Here is an 18,069-nt window from a genome sequence, read left to right on the forward strand (position 1 = left end):
TAAGAACTGCAAGAGAAAACAGACAGATTCATTTGAAAAGAGCCAGAGTCCGGTAGCACCCTAAAGACTAACAACATTTGTGGCAGGGTATGAGCTCTCGTGAGTCAAAGTTCACTTCTTCAGTATTTATTATTTAAGATTCTTCAGTATTTATTAGTCTTTAAGGTGCTACTGGACTCTTGCTCTTTTCTACTGCTACGGACATACTAACACAGCTACCCATCTTGATCTAGATTTATTTGAGATTTTGGGCAGGCAGCAGATAAGTTCACCCTCTCTCTCTCTCTCTTTTTCTTTCCTCCCTGCACTTCATTTCTCCCATCCCCTTTACACAGACACTTCGCGGGATTTGAACACCCTGCCAGAGGAAGAGGAGGATGCCTCAGCCCAGGGCACAAGCCAAGTAGCCGCAGCAAATTCCGCCTCTTCCAGGGCTCTCAGGAAGGAAGGTGCGTGCTGAGGTAGCATCCCCAGTTCTGCAGGGGAGCTGGCTAGGCAGAGGGATGGCCTTTTGGGGTTGGAGCAAGAGGAGGTGAGGAGACAGGATCCCTGGATGTGCCCTTGTTGCCTAGTGATGCAGAAGAGTTGTGTAAGAAGATAACAGTCAGTGGTGGAAAGGGCTAAAATGCTGACACGTGAAGCTGCCTTAACCTGAGGTCACAATATCCAAGGATTATGGTGTGGATGATTAGACAAAATAACTGGAGCACTGTATATAATACTATATACTGTGTTTATGATATACTATTATAATAAAGACTGTTTAAACTTCAAGAGTTGGTTTGTTGTTTACATGCAATAATACCCCATTAACAATGCATGCATTCTAATAATACAATGCCACAATTGCAAAACTCATGATTCAAACAGAATATACAAAAGGGAAATAATTTTAATACAAGCTTAAAGTAAGGGTATTTCTTAAGTCATATATAAAAACTCAAAAGATGCTAAAATGAGCTGAAGGTTGGCAAAGAACTCTAAAGAACGCTGAGACAAACTGAAACTTGAAAGGTTACGGAGACCAGTAAAAAATCCCATTTTACAAATTCTTCCTCAGGTCTTACAGCAACAGAGATCTTAAATCTAATAGTGGAAATCTATTGAATTACTGAACTATTGAAATAATGTTACTTTAAGCTTGTATTTGAATTATTTCCCTTTTGTATATTCTGTTTGAATCATGAGTTTTGCAATTGTGGCATTTTATTGTTAGAATATATGCATTGTTAATGGCATATTATTGCATGTAAACAACAAACCATCTTAACTCTTGAAGTTTAAATAGTTTTTGTTGTAATAGTATCTCATAAACATAGTATATAGTATTATACATGGTGCTTCAGTTATTTAACCTGAGGTCAGGCAGTTGGTCCATCTAAGTCCCAAAACTGTTTACTCTAATTGGCAGTAGCTCTTTGGGGTCTTGAGCAACAAAACGTCTTTCTGAGTGAACACCATAGCCACCACCTCCTATAGGAGGTGGTGCCATAGCCCAAGATGGAGATAACAGGGACTGAGCCTGAGACCCTCTGCTTGCAAAGCAAGGGCTCTGCTACGGAGGTGCAGGCTCAGCCTGGAATCTGGAGGATGATGTACAGCTAGGATTGCCAACCTCCAGGTGGGGCCTGGAGCAATGCTCCCCCTAAGCTGTGGAGTCTTGTGAGCAAAAATTCTACTTTGTGAGCTACTGGCATTAAAGTTGTGAGCAAGCAATTTGGCTACTGCATAAATTAGTATGCTCTGGAGCCGTCCTTCCTGAGCTAAGACAAAAATGTGTGAACTGGAGGCTAAAAAACTGTGAGCTAGCTCACACTAACTCAATTTAGAGGGAACACTGACCTGGAGATCTCCTGGGATTACAACTGATATCCAGACTAGAGAAATGAGCTTCCCTGGAGAAAATAGCTGCTTTGGAGGGTAGATTCTGTGGCATTATACCGTGCTGAGGTCCCTCCTCTCCCCAAACTCACCATCCCCAGGCTCGACCCTCCAGGGATTTCCCAGCCCAGAGTTGGCAACCCAATGTACAGCACAGCAGGGAATCAGTTGAATGGGGTGGGTTGGTACTAGGTGTTTCATCTGTAATGATGGGGGAGACACATGAATTTCTGAGAGTTCTGTGGAACTGACTGAAATGGATAGTAGGCAGAGAGGCTAGCAAGGATTCAAAGTTCAAGTCACACTGATGGTTGTAACCAGGTGGGCAGCCATGTTGGTGTGAAGCCCGAGTCCAGCAGCACCTTTAAGACCAGCAAAGTTTTATTCAAGGCATGAGGTTTCGTGCACACGCACATTTCCTCAAATACATTGAAAGGGAAGGGAATAGTTCATTGATCTATGAAGAGAGTGAACAGCAAACCAGTACCCAACACAATGGTGATATTTTAACAGATGCAAAAATTAAACAGGAATAAGAAGTTTACATGCTCAACATTTGTTTGGATTCAGTTACGGGGAAAACACAATAAATATGTCAAAATGGGAGACTGATTGTGTAAAAGTATCCTCCTTAATTGTGGAGTGCTAAGAACAATCAACCAAGACCATGCCTCCACGCTCCACTCCTCTCCTCCCAAGCATGGAGGTAATTGACAGCATCCTTTTCTTGGTAGAACAAAGAATGGTTGTGCAGTGTATATCTTCTCTGTCACCAGATCAGAGAAATAGATTCCAATATTCATTGCATTGTATTACAATCACTATTCCAATATACTATTCCTTCTTGGTGAGGATACATAGGTAAGGACTGAATGATTACAGCATATGTAGTGAGATGAGAAACCGATATCCTTGTTAAGCCCTGGAGAGGTTTTTGTTCTGAGTGTTGTACTACTTTGAAATGCAGCAATTTCCATTTGTAGTCTATTCCTGAAGTTCCTTTGCAGTAAAACAGCTACTTCGAAGTCACCCATTGAATGTCCTGGAAGGTTGAAGTGTTCTCCTACAGGTTTCTCAGTCTTGTGATTCTTGATGTCAGATTTGTGTCCATTTATCCTTTGGCATAGGGTTTGACCTGTTTTCCCTATGTAGGGAACCAGAGGGCATTGTTGACATCTAATGGCATATACAGTGTTAGAAGATGAGTATGTGAATGGGCCTGAGATGGTGTAGTTGATGTTGTTAGGTCCAGTAACTGGGTTGTCTGGGTGTATGTGGCAGCAAAGTTGGCATCTGGGTTTATTGCAAGCTCTGGTACCAGCTCTGGTTAGATGTTGCATTATTGTGGGTGACGAGAAGTTTGAGATTGGGGGCAAGGCAAGGTTTGCCCCCCAGTACTTGTGGAAGAGAATTGTCCTTGTCCAGTAGAGGTTGTAAGTCGCTGATGATGCGTTGAACTGTTTTGAGTTGAGAGGAGCTGGAAGGATCCTTTAAAGGAACCTTTACATTCCTTCTTGGCCCAGGGCTAACATAACCGAAGGACCATATCTCCCCAGTATGCCAACTACGGAGTCTTCTGGTTGCCACCTTCTAGTTATTCCCCTGCTTAATGTGGTCTCACATTAGAGTCTGTTCAGTTCCTGTATTGGTTCCCGCCTTGTGGAACATTCTGCCTGAGGAGATGAGGAGTTCTTTCAAGCTTTTTAGGAAAGCCGTTTTATTTCTGAAGGGTTTAAGCCTCAGGCCTTTTCTTGGTGGGAGGGAGGGGTTTTTAATTTTTGGAACTGTCCGCTGCATTGGGCCCCAAGGCAGAAGCAGGATGTAAATATTTCAAAGATGGATGGAGGACAGACATGGTTGAGGGTAGTGTAGTGTTGAATTGGGATTCGGGGGATAACAAATTCAGATCTTCACTCTGGCATGATGCTCACTGAGTGACCCTGGGCCAGCAACACTCTTTACTTGAGGATAAAATGGGGACACAACTCTGAACTCTTTGGGGGAAGGGCAAAGTAAAAACATCCTAGACTACCTGGGTTGCTTTCATCATTATAGTTTATAGGCCCTTTCCCAAAATGGGCCCCCCGATTTTGCTATGTTGTAAATCCTGACAGCCACTGCCAATAGATTACCTCCATTTTTTCCCCCTGGTAGGCTCTTTGGTTTAAAGAGCTACATGGCGGGGAGGAACTGAATCTACTTCCATCAGTTCACTCCCATGCAGGGAAAGCTGCATCTGTTGAATTTCTGACTATCGCTCTGCCATTCAAAGGCACATAAATCCATCCAGAAAAAAAGGAGGCAATGCTAGGAGAAAAAAGGAGGCCATACAGCCAACAACTGAGAAACAGCAGTATCTGTTTTGACGTCAGACGGTGCTGATAATCCCTGAGCATGTGTAGAGTGCCAACCAGAATCCTTTTCTTTGTAAAATTTCCCCCTTTTCTATTATGAAAATTCTGGACTATAATTTCCAAATTATTAAGCAGTATGAAAGTATTAGCACTATTTTCTTTCTGTTTGTACGCAGGCAGTAGTTTCAGGATGGACAAAAGGAATACTGCTTTACTCAGCGGGTGATTGAAATGTGGAGTTTGCTGCTAGAGGATGTTGTGATAGCCACAGGCGTAGGTGGCTTTAAAAAGGAATTAAGAGTCCTGGAGGATAGATCTATTAGTGGCTGCTAGCTATGATGACTAAAGGGAACCTCCACATTCAGATGCAATAAATCTCCGAATCCCAGTGCCAGGAGGCAACATCAGGCGAAGGTCTTGGCCTCTATGGCCTGTTGTTGGCCCTCCAGAGGAACTGATTGGCTGCTGTGTGAGACAGGATGCTGGACTAGATGAACCACTAGTCTGATCCAGCAGGGCTCTTCTTGTGTTCTTATCCATGAGATCACTGAAGACCAAAACTTCAGAAGTGTGCTTGCACACGAAAGCTTATGCCTTGAATAAAACTTTGTCAGTCTTAGAGGTGCCACTGGTCTCAGACTTTGTTCTGCGGCTTCAGACCAACACGGCTGCCTACCTGAAGACCAAATCATTACTCTATCTCATTTTAAAACACTTCTGGCTTTCAGAACTCCAATGTATTCACAGCCAAAGTGGTTTCAAGTCATGAAAGCACAGATGCGCGTGCACAGCTTCCATTTTAATGCATGCCCTGTGTGAGTGTGAAAAGAAACTGTGGAATTGCATTGTCAAGGAATTACCAAGGATTATGTGTGTTTGTAAAGGTACTTTTGTAGCAATCGAAAGAAAGAATACACTTCCATTTTCGTCAGAAAAGACAGACATACTGCTAAAAATAGCAAGTCACACTGTCGAGATATAAAAAACTGGCTAGTATGTTGGACTGAAGAGGCCAGCCCCGAAGCTTGTGCATGTCATCCTTAACCTGCCTCATAGGATTCTTGTGAGGACACTTGTGAGGATACATGAGCACAACCCTAAGCTTTTGAAGGAAGGGAAGGATAAAAATATAATAGCCAAATAACTATCAGGATATGATGTGATGGGAAATGCCTAATTTGTGCCAAAGTTCAGCTCCCATTTTTTTTAAGCATTGAGGCTGAGCCTTGTAATATATAAATGCCTCTGGGCATTTGCAAAGTGGCTTCTATCCTCTTGCCTCAGCCTGTTCCCATACATTTAAGCACATTTTTTTTAGGAAACAAATCTCATTGCCCCTAGCAAAAAGTTTTCGATTGAGTTTTCTAAGTATTGACCGCTGGAGATTCAGAACAGATGGAGCCACCTCCCAGTGGCTGTGATACAGCAGTCCCTGCTCCTCTCACCCCATTTCTCTGGAACGAAAAATGAAGGAAAAACACTTTGCACGGGTATCATTCCTGCACCAACTTCTTAAAACCACACCTTGTAGTTTATCGTCTCTGTGCATACATAATAACCGTTCCTGTTTGGGGCTTCCCTTATTATATCAGGGTTTTTGTCTTTTAACATCTTACTGCAAAACAAAATTATTCTTCAAGCTCTGCAAACCCACATCGCACTTGCAGATTTTTTTTTTCAAAACCGCAACTTTCTTTTTGATTATTTCGGTAGATCTCCAATTCCTCCTCGCAGATGCTATGAATGGGCACTGAGGGTGAAACTCCCCATTAGGTGTAGTTCTGTAATTCTTTTCTTAGGATCATTTGTTTGCCTTTTATGCAACATGGCCACCGATTTGAAGTGGAAAACCTATGTGGGTGGAGAGGGGCTTATTAACCCTCCCCAGCACTTTCCCCCCTCCACTGAAAATCACCTCCTCCCTTAGGTTGTTTTTATCTGAGCTGGGTTATAAAAGCAGCGGGGGGGGGGGAAGAGTATTTTTCAGTGGGGGGAAAACAGTGTGAAGGGAAAGGGTTAAGAAGCCCCTTTCTCTTTTTCTTCCCCTTACTAGTTTTCTACTTCAAATTGTAACTTTAGAAGCTTCATTATATAAACAGGGAAAATACAACTCACAGAACAACTGAACACATCACAGTGGAAGACTCCACTACAGTTTGAACCGTGGACACCAGGTTCCAGCAATAAGGATCAATTCTAACCTATGTGTGCCGATCCTGTTTGGCGAGAACCTGGCATGGGGTGCCCGTCTTCTCTCTCTGCCTATGCTAGCATTGCCTATTTGCCTCTATCTTGTAAATTTCCTTAAAAGCTTTGTTAAAAGGCTTACTGCCCTCTTAAGGGGAACCCCCCTCCCTGCCACTCCCTTGATCCTCTTTTGGTGCCTAGCTACTGGGGAGCCGTTTATGGTATTGATATCCTAGAGCGGTCAGAAAAGTTAATGTGTGGCATGGCCCTAGAAAGATCCTTTTGCAGCCATTCTAGGAGACTGTAATCATAGACTCTTCTCTGGCCTGGGAACTAGAGAGGTAGGGTGTGATGAGGGTAGAACTCGGCAATTTCCAAAATCTACGAAGGACACTTCAACCTCCTTCATGGTAGGGCTGATTCTCCATGAATAGTATGTGACTTGTGAATATGACAAACAGGGTGTTGGGCAAATCTGTATCACTCAGGTCCTTTAATCGGAGAGGCTGAGTGTACAAAGAGGTAAACCCAGGTTGACAGTTCTCTCCCAACTACTGATTATGCTTTCCCTGGGGATGTACCTGAGCGCTATGGAGAGGTGTTTCAGCACTTCCCAAGTGTACAGAGTTCTGCTCCTTCCACATGTTCTGCTCTTCCCAGGTGCACACAGCCCTGATTTGGATGAGAACCACAGCGTACAGAAGGAAGTTGCTTAGTCCTCCCCACTGAGAGTGGTTAAGAGCAGTGGACTAGTATCTGGGCGACCTGAGTTTGTATGCCTACTTGTGCTGCCGAAGCTCGCTGGATGATATTGGGCTAGTCCCACTCTCTCAGCCTAACCTCCCCCATAGGGTTGTTGTGAGGATAAAATGGAGGAGAATGATGTAAGCTGCTTTGGGTCCTATCAGGACCCAGTATGCCCCTGCTCCCGTTCTCAGGCGCTGAAACCACAGCCACCTAAGACTCTTAGAAGTCATACAGGGCTCTGGTTTGTTTGAGGCCTTTCAGCCTCAGTGTTTGTTTCTGAGGGCATTCAGCAAGTACTCTTGACACAAAGAGAAAAATATATTTGGGTTTATTTAACCATTCAAATTATAAAGACTGTATGTTAAGCAAAAATCACTCTTTAAGCACAGCAGTGGCAAGAAGAAAAAGAACAATTAAGACTAAACTATTTCTGACTAGAGGCAAACTTTCTAAAACATTAAAAGCTTGCTTCTCTGATGTAGCTCCATAACATGATGTTCTTACTGACAGGCTCAATCAAAGCAGGGAAGCAGCCATCTCTTCCCACATGCTGATGGCATAATAATAATCAGTGAGAACAAGCCATATTTTCAGGTGTGCTTGCAGCAGCCCGTCAGCCTCATTAGCTAATTGGCGCGACTAGCATACGAATATTGGGGGGGGGGGCAGGTGGCTCAGAGCTGCTTACAAACTCATTTCCCTTCCCCTCCCCACAACAGACACCCTGTGAGGTGGGTGGGACTGAGAGAGCTCTTGAGAGAACTGCTCCTTCAAGGACAGCTCTGAGAGAACTATGGCTTGCCCAAGGTCATCCAGCAGCTGCAAGTGGAGAAGTGGGGAATCAAACCTGGTTCTCCCAGGTTAGAGTCCACGCACTTAACCACTACACCAAACTGGCTCCCAAGGATGGTTCTCTTGGACTCCAAAGCCCGCAGGTGGATATGATCAAAAAGCAAGCATGATGCTTTGGATAGCACTTGAATGAGATTTCAAGAGATAGCCATCTTGGTTTTTATGCGAGGAGTATTGAATATATTTTTTTATGATTATAACTGGTTTTAAAAATCTTAATTGTATGTATTGTTTTATGTTATGTTATGACTTGGTAATATGACTTGTAAGCCGCCCTGAGCCTACGGGGAGGGCGGGATAGAAATATAAATAATAAATAAATAAATAAATAAATAAATATAGCAGGCCAAACAAGGGACTTACAGCCTAAACCAAACCAGTGAAACCAAACAACATATAGGCCTAAATGGCATCTCTTCCTTACAGGTCCCCATTGGGGATGAAGGCAGGGTGCAAATGAATTAAATTTTAAAAATCCCCCTGTGCCATTTTCCAGAAACCAGAAACAGTCCAGAGGGGCATGTAATTAGGGTCTCAGTGATCCAAAAAGACAGGAATCGAAATTGTATGCCATAGTAATCCAAAAACTTAACAAAGAAAAATGGAATCCAGATAGCAAACCACCAGCACCTGTCTGCCTAGCACAGCCATTTCTTAAAATGAGAGTGGCGATTCATAATTGGCTGAATACTGTCCCTTGGGCCAGTTTATGTGCCCACATTGCCCACTGGCAGACCCTACCCCGCCCTACCCTTGAGTTAGGCAGTACCAGTATAATGCCCATCCATTTCCCCTGTGGACCTTTGGTCAGCCACCTAACCTCCGGGATTTTGATCCAGGACTGTAAATTTCATTTAAAAACACTAAAGAATTTTGTCATTTTAAACATTCGTTCGAAACAGTCTCAGATCCAGGGAGAGGGGATCAACTCCGCAGACTCCCTCATTTTTCACTGGGCTGTCAATAACAGACTCACCCACTCATCGCTGTCTAAACATTTACAGAAATATACAAATGGGGGGGGGAAATCCTTATAATTATTTCAACGTTGAATGATTACCGTCCCTTATTTGGTCTCGTCATTGCAGCCGTCACCGAAATCCCTAGGAAAGCAGCAGATCCCCTCCCTGGCAGCACCTCCCAGCCGGACCCCCCTCGCCCTGTGACAGAGTCGGCCCCCACCATCTCCACGGCAGCACCTCGAGCAGTAAGTGATGTGGAGTATGCTGGGACTGTGGGATATGGAGGGGCAAGCGGCATATGCCCAAGAGGAGCGACTAGCAACCAGAGGGGGCCAGGCGCCCAGAACCGGGGGACGGGCACTTCCACAGAACCGGCACGGGCGTGGGCCGAAGAGGAGAAGGAAGAGAAGGGGTCTGCGTGGTCACCAGGACGTCCAGCGTTGCTGAGCACCACTGAAGTTAGGTGAGTCCCTCTCTTGGGAGGGAGGCAGGGGTTGGACACCCATGTCCCTCTTCTGGAGCTCAGGGAAGGGGGGGGATCTGCCTGGCTAATAGTAGGAAACCAGAAGACTGGGCTGTTCTCCCCTTAACAAGGGAGCATCGGAGCCTCCTGGCTATCTGTCCTCTGCGTGATCCTGCAAGGAAGATGCCTCTATTTTGGGTGGCCCTAAATGTTACCCAGCACTAAAGAGCGAGCGAGACCGACAACAGCTGCTACTTTTGTTTCTCCTTTTTCAGAGGGGGAAGGGTGCTAGATATAGTTTCTCTCCCTCCCACCCTGAGACCGGGAAGAAGCAAGGCTGTTCCACCCACAAGGAGAAAAGAGAAGTTTGCTCTTCAGAGCAATGGGAAGTGAGAGGCCTCCGGGGGTAGCGGGTGGGGAAGAATTCTACTCTAGCAGGATACAGCTCTGCCCCGTTGCATGAACATACCAAGCCCTGGACTTTAAAACGAGCCCCCATCAGTTTCCTTTTGGGAGGACCAGTAAATGGTTCTCCCACTAACTGGCTGCATTCAAGGTTAGGGAAGAAGCTCCCCTTCCTCCCAGGGATTCTGTGAGTTTCCCCTTCCCCTGGAGCCATGTGACTTGGCTCGCTTGCTGGAGCTTTCTACAGTCACCTCCTCCTCGAGTGCCTTTCTTCAGGTGCTCTTGCGTGTAGCCTGTCTGAGTCATGCAAGGTGTTCTTTGGGTGGGAGCTGGTGGATGGTCCAGCTCTTTAGCAGCATTGGGGAGGGCGTGGAAGTAGCTGCCCTTTTGACACCACCCCCTACTGCTGTGAATCTAAGTGAAGGACTGCAGGGGACAAGATGCATTTTAAAAGGAGGTCCAACCTGTAAGAACGAAATCATACCAGTCATTAGGAAGAGTTGTGGGCCATCGTGTAAGATGGGAGGAGGGCTGCCCTACTGCATGTGGCCCAAGGGGTTGGCACTGATGCAGCAAGGTGAACTAAGAACAGAGTTGCCAACCTCCGGGTGAGGTCTGGAGATCCTCCCACTGTTGCAGTTGGTAGCTGGACGACAGAGTTCCATTCCCTTGGAGTAAATGGCTGCTTTGAAGAGTGGACTCCATGGCATTCTACCCTACTACTGAGGTCCCCCCCCCCAAGCTCCACCCCCCCCCTAAATCTCCAGGTATTTCCCCATCCAGAGCCGGCAACTCTGTGAGGCTGTGCCCAGAAATACTTCATAACGATGCAAGGAATGCCAGGGCACAAGTCTCGGGATAGCCTGGGACTGGCCCCGGGTTTGTGTCCTCTTTGAAGACCTCTGATTCCTGGGTGGTGGTGGCACTTGCCTTCTTGGGGGGGGGGGGGTGTCATGCTTTTGGAGGGAAGGAGTCTGTTCTACCCTGCAGGTGTGTTCCGAATCAAGGCACTCTCCCGTTTTCCCACCACACCTCTCGAACTGTCCCATCCATCTCATTTCTTGAGGCCGATTGCTAGTTATCAAGCCTCTTCTCTGTCCTTCCTGTTTAGGGAAGTGCCATGGTTCAGTGGTAGAGTATCTGGTTGGTATGCAGAAGGTCCCAGGTTCAATCCCCGGCATCTCCAATTAAAAGGGATCAGGTAGGAGGTGGTGTGAAAGACCTCGTCCTGAGACCCGGGAGAGCTGCTGCCCGTCTGAGTAGACAACATTGACCTTGATGGACCAAGAATCTGATTCAGTATAAAGCAGCTTCAGTTGTGGCCATATTCAAAACCACTGGAGTTTTAACACTTGCACAGGTCTTCCTCCACTTACAAACAATCAGAGATGTCTTCCTGGGAGGTAACTCGGCTGCAGAGTAATCTGGGAACAGAGGAGGTTGTGTGCATTTCTGAACACTTGCCCTGGGAACTTTTTTCTCAAGGGTGCAAAGTGGAACAGAGCAGAATAGGAGAAACTTTCTTGCTGGGTACAATTCTAGAGGGGTAATGGCTTAGAACAAGGGGAGATGTGCGTTAAGGGCTCTGTTCTGTGGGATATTTAGTCAGAGGAAGGTGGATCGTCCTTTTGGGACCACCCTCAAAACTTATGCAACCTCTTCCTCCCCCCCAAATCTCTCTCTCTCTCACCTCCAGGCCTACTGATGTCTGGAAACCTCGGGAGCAGAACCCCGTATCTGCACCACCGAGGAAGAAGAGTCCTTCCAAGGGACCCGCCAGACCCACAGATGTGTCCACATTGCATTCATCTGCACCTGAGGCACCCCCTGTGAGGAAACGCCGGCTGGAAAAGACGCCGGTACCTCCAGGGAATCCCCGGGCTGTGCTGGAGATGGCCACACCCTCAGAGAATGATTCTCACCCCGCGACGCCAGTTGCCCTGGAGGGCCCAGCATTGGAGAAACCATCCTGCGGGAGCTCTGTGGAAGTGCCTGTCTCTCAGCCACAGCCCCACGGTTCTGTGGTCATGTATTTTGTGGAGGAAACAGGCCTGGCTGAACAGAGGCCTGTCATTGTCACTAGCGAAGCAGGATCAGGAGGGTCTTCAGACGCGGCGTTCCTGGCCTTGTCTCCTGTCATGGGGCTGCCCCCCGTGGCGCAAGATTTCCGAGAGTCCCCCAGCCATGAGGCCCAGAGTTCAGTGGGAGATGGGTCAGTGTCAGAGGCCGCTCCCGCCTCGATAAGTTCAAGCGGCCTGGCGGAAGCGATGGAAACGGAGTGCGGGGGAGGATGTGGAGAGGTGGGGCAGCTGCCAGGGCTGCCAGTAGTGCCCCCAGCTGAGCCAGCAGGGCGTGAGAAGGAAGAGGAACAGCCCGTAGTTGAAGAGGAGCTTCCGGACAGTAAGCCTGTGATGGGAGAACCGTCCCTTTGGAGGCTTCTGGCTGAACCAGAGAAGGGCCAGCTTGAAGCTGAGGTCAGCTTGGAAGACAGGGGTACCGCTTCTGGAGGGGAAACTGACTCAGCCCCTCCTCCAGAAGCCTCTCCTCAGATGGAGTCGCGTGAGATAGGGGGAGGGTCAGATGCAGAGAATTGTCTAGTCTCTGGGATGTCGAAAACCCCATTTTGGCCAAGTGATCTTTCCCCAGAAGGTCTGGTGGAGGAGGAAGGGCCGGAGGTGCAACTGGAGGTTGAAAAGGACTTTGCAGATGGCAAACTCCAAACCTCCGCAGACTCACTGCCTCCTGGGGAGAGGTGCCAGGAAGAGGCTGCAGGAGCGGGCTGGGCAGAGGCCCCCACACCTCCCCTGGCTGATCCAGAGGTTTGTAGGGGAAAGGAAGAGGAGACAACAGCCGCTGAACACAGTCTCCGGACTCTGTTTGAGGCCCCGAAGGCTCCCGCCGAAGTGGAGAAAGGAGAGCTTGGTGGTGGGAGCGACGTGGGCGAGAGCATGCCTTCTGGAGATGCCACGCAGCAGGTGGCAGGAAAGGAACTTCCAGGAGCGCAACGTGTCGCACCAGACAAAGAAGAGGAGCAGGGCGAAGGGGAAGATGGTGGATGGAAATTTCCAGATGACCCCCTGGAGACCACGCTGGCAAAGCCACACAGACCAGACCAAGAAGCTTTGAATACGGATTTCTCAAGGAGCAGCACCCCTGGTCAGGAAGGGGCTGGGATTGGCCACGAGGGAGTGAAAAGCCAGGATCTGCCTGATGGCGGAAGTCAGAAAGGAGAAAGGAAAGCCAGCACAGAAGGGTCTTGTGCGGAGCAGAGTTTGCCGGCGAGGAGCAGTGAGGGAGCGGAGGTCTTGGCCAGGGCACTCCCCTCACCGCTTCCTCTCCTCCCACCTCAGGATACCACCTTGCCCCTCCCAGTTCCCCGGGCCCTCAAGGAGAAGCGTGCCAAACCCATCCACGAGCCTCTGGTGCCCACCCCCATGTCCTGTGGCTCAACAACGGATTTCAGAGGTCAAGGGGAGGCCCAGGTACAGGCGGCCGTGCCCACTCCCTCCTCGTCTTTGAAAGCCACCTTTATGTGTCCGGCTTATTCTGATTGGATATGGGGAAGGGGGCGTTGCTCCTAATTTGTGTGGGGAGGATCGGTTGCTGTGGCAACCTGTGCCATTTTGGGGCCTGAGAGTTTCTTTGCTTTAAACTGGTTAAACTGTGGAGGGGTGAGCTTTGAACTCTTTTAGCTGAGGTGGGAGAGGGGAATGTAAAGCTGAGGGGAGAAAATTCCATCTGGGATGGAGAACAGCCAGCCCTGGACTGTACATCTTGGGATATGGGAATGGGATCCTAGGACGAGGGGTGGACTTTTCGGTCTGGCTAGCCTTTGCCCTGTACAGGGCAAGTTCAGGGATCTTAGAATATGTGCATGAACAGACACACACACACACACACAGCTGTTCTTCAAGGTCTGTGCTTTCTGCAGAAGCTGTGGTCCTGCATGAGTGCATTTTTTCACTTTCTGGTATGGCATTTGGCGTCCACTCATTTTCTGAAGAAGTGAGGGGCTAGACTCTACGATACTGCCTGGAAGTGCTTTGTCATCTCCTTCCTTGCCAGAAATGATTCAGAAATTATCTGGGGAAAAATAAGCAGCAGTACAGTTCTGCTGTGTAAGCAGAATGCAGCACAAAGATGCAAAAGTGCTCCCCGTTTATCGTTGAATATTCCTGGCCACAGAATTTGCAGAGCCGTACTGATTCCCACATTCATGGGCATGTTATTTGAAGGGGTTCTCCTACCCCCTGCTGTAAGGTCTGCAGTATGGAATTTGTGCTGGAGAGTGTCATCACTATGGTGGCCCAGCAGGGACATGCCTGCATGTCTCCCTACCACCCCTGCCTGTGGCCATGACCATTTGTCCCCCCATCCTTTAGGTTGACTCCCCCTGCAGCCCGACGACGCTCGTGAGTTCCAGCCAGTCCTTGCTGGAATGGTGTCAGGAGGTGACGGCCGGCTACAGGGGCATCCGCGTCACCAACTTCACCACATCTTGGCGCAACGGCCTGGCTTTCTGCGCCATCCTACATCACTTCCACCCCAAGAAGATGTGAGTTGGGTAGCCAGTTCTTGCTGGAATGGGACTGAGGGCTTATTGTCAGAGCATAACGCGCAGAGAAGCTCTAGCTTTTGATGGGATCCTGCATTGCTCCTGCTGTTGATCAGGGACAGAGCAGCCATGTGCAAGGCAGAAAGGGCAGGCATGCTGAGATCTTATAAGTGGGGCTCTCAATCAATATGAATAATTTCAGTTGGACTAACTGCCTCCCTTTGAATCCGCGCATGACATGGAAATTAAACTTGCATATTCCCAAAAGCTTCCCCATCAGAATGAGCCATATTTGATTCTGTATGTTGCAGTAACACACTGGAACCAAAGTAGTCTCCAGAAAATAAGCAAGTGTGCCTTTTTCACTCGCAACTTTGCTGATATAAATTATCCCCCACCAATCCAGCAGCAGAAGCTTTAGCTGATTAATCTACATGTTAATTTATTATTTATTTATTTATTATTTACATTTCTATCCCGCCCTCCCCGGAGGCTCAGGACGGCTTACAAGGCATATCGCCGAATAAAACAATAGAACAGTACAAAATATTAAAAATACATCACAGTTAATGAACAGTTTTGGTGCTCCTCTGAACCCCTTCCAAGTTAAGATTCCTAAAAGCAAGTTGGCCGTCCCCTAAAACGTCCCATTCTCACCCAAGGTGCCCGCATCATGATGGCCATATACAGAAATCATGTGGCGTTGGTGGTACAATGGTGGTGGCGGCTCCTATTCTAAAGCCTGGCGGAAGAGCTCCGTCTTGCAGGCTCTGCGGAACTGTGCTAGGTCCCGCAGAGCCCTGATCTCCTCTGGGAGCTCATTCCACCAGATAGGAGCCGCCACTGAAAACGCCCTATTCCTGGTCATGACAGATTTGATGGACCGGGGACCTGGCACGTCCAGTAGATTTTGATTCCCCGACCGAAGTGCTCTTGGGGGAACATGTGGGGAAAGGCGGTCCCTTAAGTAGGCTGGATAATCTGATAGTAGGTCTCTGAGGCCTGGTCTGGTGGCTGGAGCAATAACAGAAAGGGAAGAAGGGGCTTGAGAGAGTAAGATGAGTTTTCCGGGGGGCTAGGTGTTGGGAACAGAAAGGGTCGGCTTGGTGAGTACAAGGTGATCTGTGAAAGAGGAAGAACAAATTTAGAGCCCAGTGGCACCTTTAAGACCAACAAAGGTTTATTCAGAGTTACGAGCTTTCGTGTGCATGCACATATTTTCAAAGCATTTGAAAAAGTGTGCCTTGCACACAAAAGCTCATACCTTGGATAAACCTTTGTTGGTCTTAAAGGTGCCACCAGATTCTAAATTTGTTCTACTGCTTCAGACCAACACGGCCGCCCCACCTGTGAAAGAGTTAGTTGAGGAGAGAGAGAAAGAGAGAGAGCACACATGGTGGGTGGTTACTGCAAGGTTACAAATAGCAGGAGGGAAGGAACAGATAATGGGAGAAAGAGGCTGAGGGGGTGCTACAATGAATTTGAACACTGCGTGTGTGTGTGTGTGAGAGAGAGAGGAGTCAGGAGATTTCTGAAGTGATGGAATGTTAGAGGGGAAGGGTTTGGGGCCGCCAATGGCCACTGATCGCGTTTATGTTTCCCTCCCCTCTTCAGCCAGTATGATGCCCTGGACCCGCTGGATATCAGACAGAACAACAAACTGGTGAGTTGGTAGCTCCAGCCTCTGTGGGGTGGGCGAAGAATGAAGGCCACCTAGCGACACTGTGGATATCAGGAGGGTGTGGAGAAGGGAGCCTTGTATCCTTTGCTCTGCCAAGGACTCTCTGGCTGGCCTTGGGCAAGCCACCGTCAGCCTCACCCACTTCTTGGGACTGTTCTGAGGTAAAGAGAATAAAGAGGTGGTGTGGTTCATGAGGGTGGGGCCTGGACGTGAGAGACCTCTGTCACACTTTGCTCTCTTCTCTCAGCTTCTGTATTGTTACCGAAATGAAAAGATGCTATGGAGGTGTAGAGGGTCGTAATTTTTTTAAAAAAGTTTCCTTATGTATAAGTAAACATCTCTCTCTCCCTTTCTCTCCTTCTGCCATCAGGCCTTTGATGGTTTTGCCTCCCTGGGGATCTCCCGGGTGATGGACCCTGCCGACATGGTTTTCCTGACAGTGCCGGATCGGCTGATTGTCATGACATACCTGTGCCAAATCAGGGCTTTTTTCACCGGGCAAGAACTGAACGTGGTGCAGCTCGCTGACCACAGCAACCAGACCACCTACAAGGTGGGTAAATTTGACACAGACTCCTCTGGCTTTGTTGATCCTGCCATATTTTATTCTCAGTCTCTTCAAGCTGCCGCTTCTCAGCCAGAGGCTGCTGGGAGCCCAGATGTCCAGGACTCTGGCACTGTGACGGGGGACAATAAAAAAACAGAGGTGGAGGCCCCTCCCCCAAAACATGCTGCGGATGCAGAAAGCACAGATGTTGCAGAGGGCTTTGGGAATGGAGCCATAATGGAGGACTTGAATGTGGAAGCTGGTGATGCAGAACCTCTGATGATTGCACAGCTGGAGCAGGCATCTGAACTTGTGAATGCTGCAAAGGATGATGGGAAGGCAGTTGTAAATGGCACCACTGGCAAAACAGTTGAAGAACTGCAGTTGGAGCCCCTGGGGTCTGTGGAGTGTGAAGCAGAGATCGCAAAGGCTGATGGGCAGACTGAAAGTACCCCAAGGGCGCAGCCTTTCCCCAAAGACTCTGTGGTAGAGGCCTCAAGGCCTAAGGAAGAAGCATTTACAAATGGCGGTGTGGCTGATTCAACCACAGAACATGAGCCAGATTCTCTGGTTCAAGTGGATTCTGGGGCTGAATCCTCAAAGCTTGATTGGGACATAGTGCCTAATGGTGCCACGGCCAATCTGAGTACTGAACAAGATGAAGAGTTATCTGCCCCTAGGGATTCTGGGACTGAAGCCTCAGTGCATGATGGGAAGGTGTTAGCTGGCAGCGCCACGCCCGTCCAAGACACAGGACCAGTGGCTCGAGGGGACAATGGGGTGGAAGCTGAAAAGTCTGATGGGAAACTGTCGGCCAGCAACGGCGAGAAGCTGGTGCCCCCTCCACGGCTGAAGCGGATCGCCTCTCGGAGTGGTGCTGAGCGCCCTTTGCAGCGCACCCTCTCCACGGGGAGCCAGCAGAGTCCTGTAGCCCCACCGCGACCCCATGCGGGCAAGTCCACCTTCGCTCACGTGCGGGATGCAGACCTGGTGAAGAAGCGGCGTTCGCGGCTCAAGAGCGAGTCCTCCCTGTCAATGGACGAAACAGATACAGGCGTCCTGTCAGAAGACTCCACCAAAAGGCTGGCTGTGGTGAGTGATGCTCCTGGGAGGCATTGGACGCGTCTGCTGGTGTTTCTGACAGGGCGGATGTTGCATGACAGGTTGTCAGTCCCGGCTGCGCTGAGCCTTTGCTGATCTTTTTTGCTGTCCTCCTGACACACTAAGAATTCCCTCCCCCCTTGGAGATTTGATCACTGATCTTAGCCTCACATGTGCGGAGTGATGCATGCAGAATCACATTTTCCCAACATCAAAGCTGACCCTGCATGTTTCTGTCTTTGGGGACAGGGCTTCCCAGCATGCTTGACCGCCAGGGATTTGATAGTCGGAACTCTTTGCTTTTAGAACATAAGAACATAAGAGACGCCAGTGT

At 48.4% G+C, this 18,069-nt stretch overlaps 1 protein-coding gene across 2 annotated transcripts in view; it reads left to right on the forward strand.

Moving 5' to 3' along the window:
• EHBP1L1 (EH domain binding protein 1 like 1) overlaps positions 1-18,069 on the forward strand; it is a 49,903-nt gene that overhangs the window by 20,314 nt on the left and 11,520 nt on the right. For both annotated transcript variants that reach the window (XM_015423936.1, XM_015423935.1), the window contains 5 exons: positions 336-449; positions 9,110-9,228; positions 14,234-14,406; positions 16,021-16,069; positions 16,458-17,726. In XM_015423936.1, coding sequence (XP_015279422.1) covers positions 336-449; positions 9,110-9,228; positions 14,234-14,406; positions 16,021-16,069; positions 16,458-17,726 — 1,724 coding nt within the window. The remainder of the gene's footprint in view (positions 1-335; positions 450-9,109; positions 9,229-14,233; positions 14,407-16,020; positions 16,070-16,457; positions 17,727-18,069) is intronic.

Source organism: Gekko japonicus, unplaced genomic scaffold (genome assembly GCF_001447785.1).
Source record: "Gekko japonicus isolate JY-2015 unplaced genomic scaffold, Gekko_japonicus_V1.1 scaffold313, whole genome shotgun sequence".
In the NCBI taxonomy this organism is placed as follows: domain Eukaryota; kingdom Metazoa; phylum Chordata; class Lepidosauria; order Squamata; family Gekkonidae; genus Gekko; species Gekko japonicus.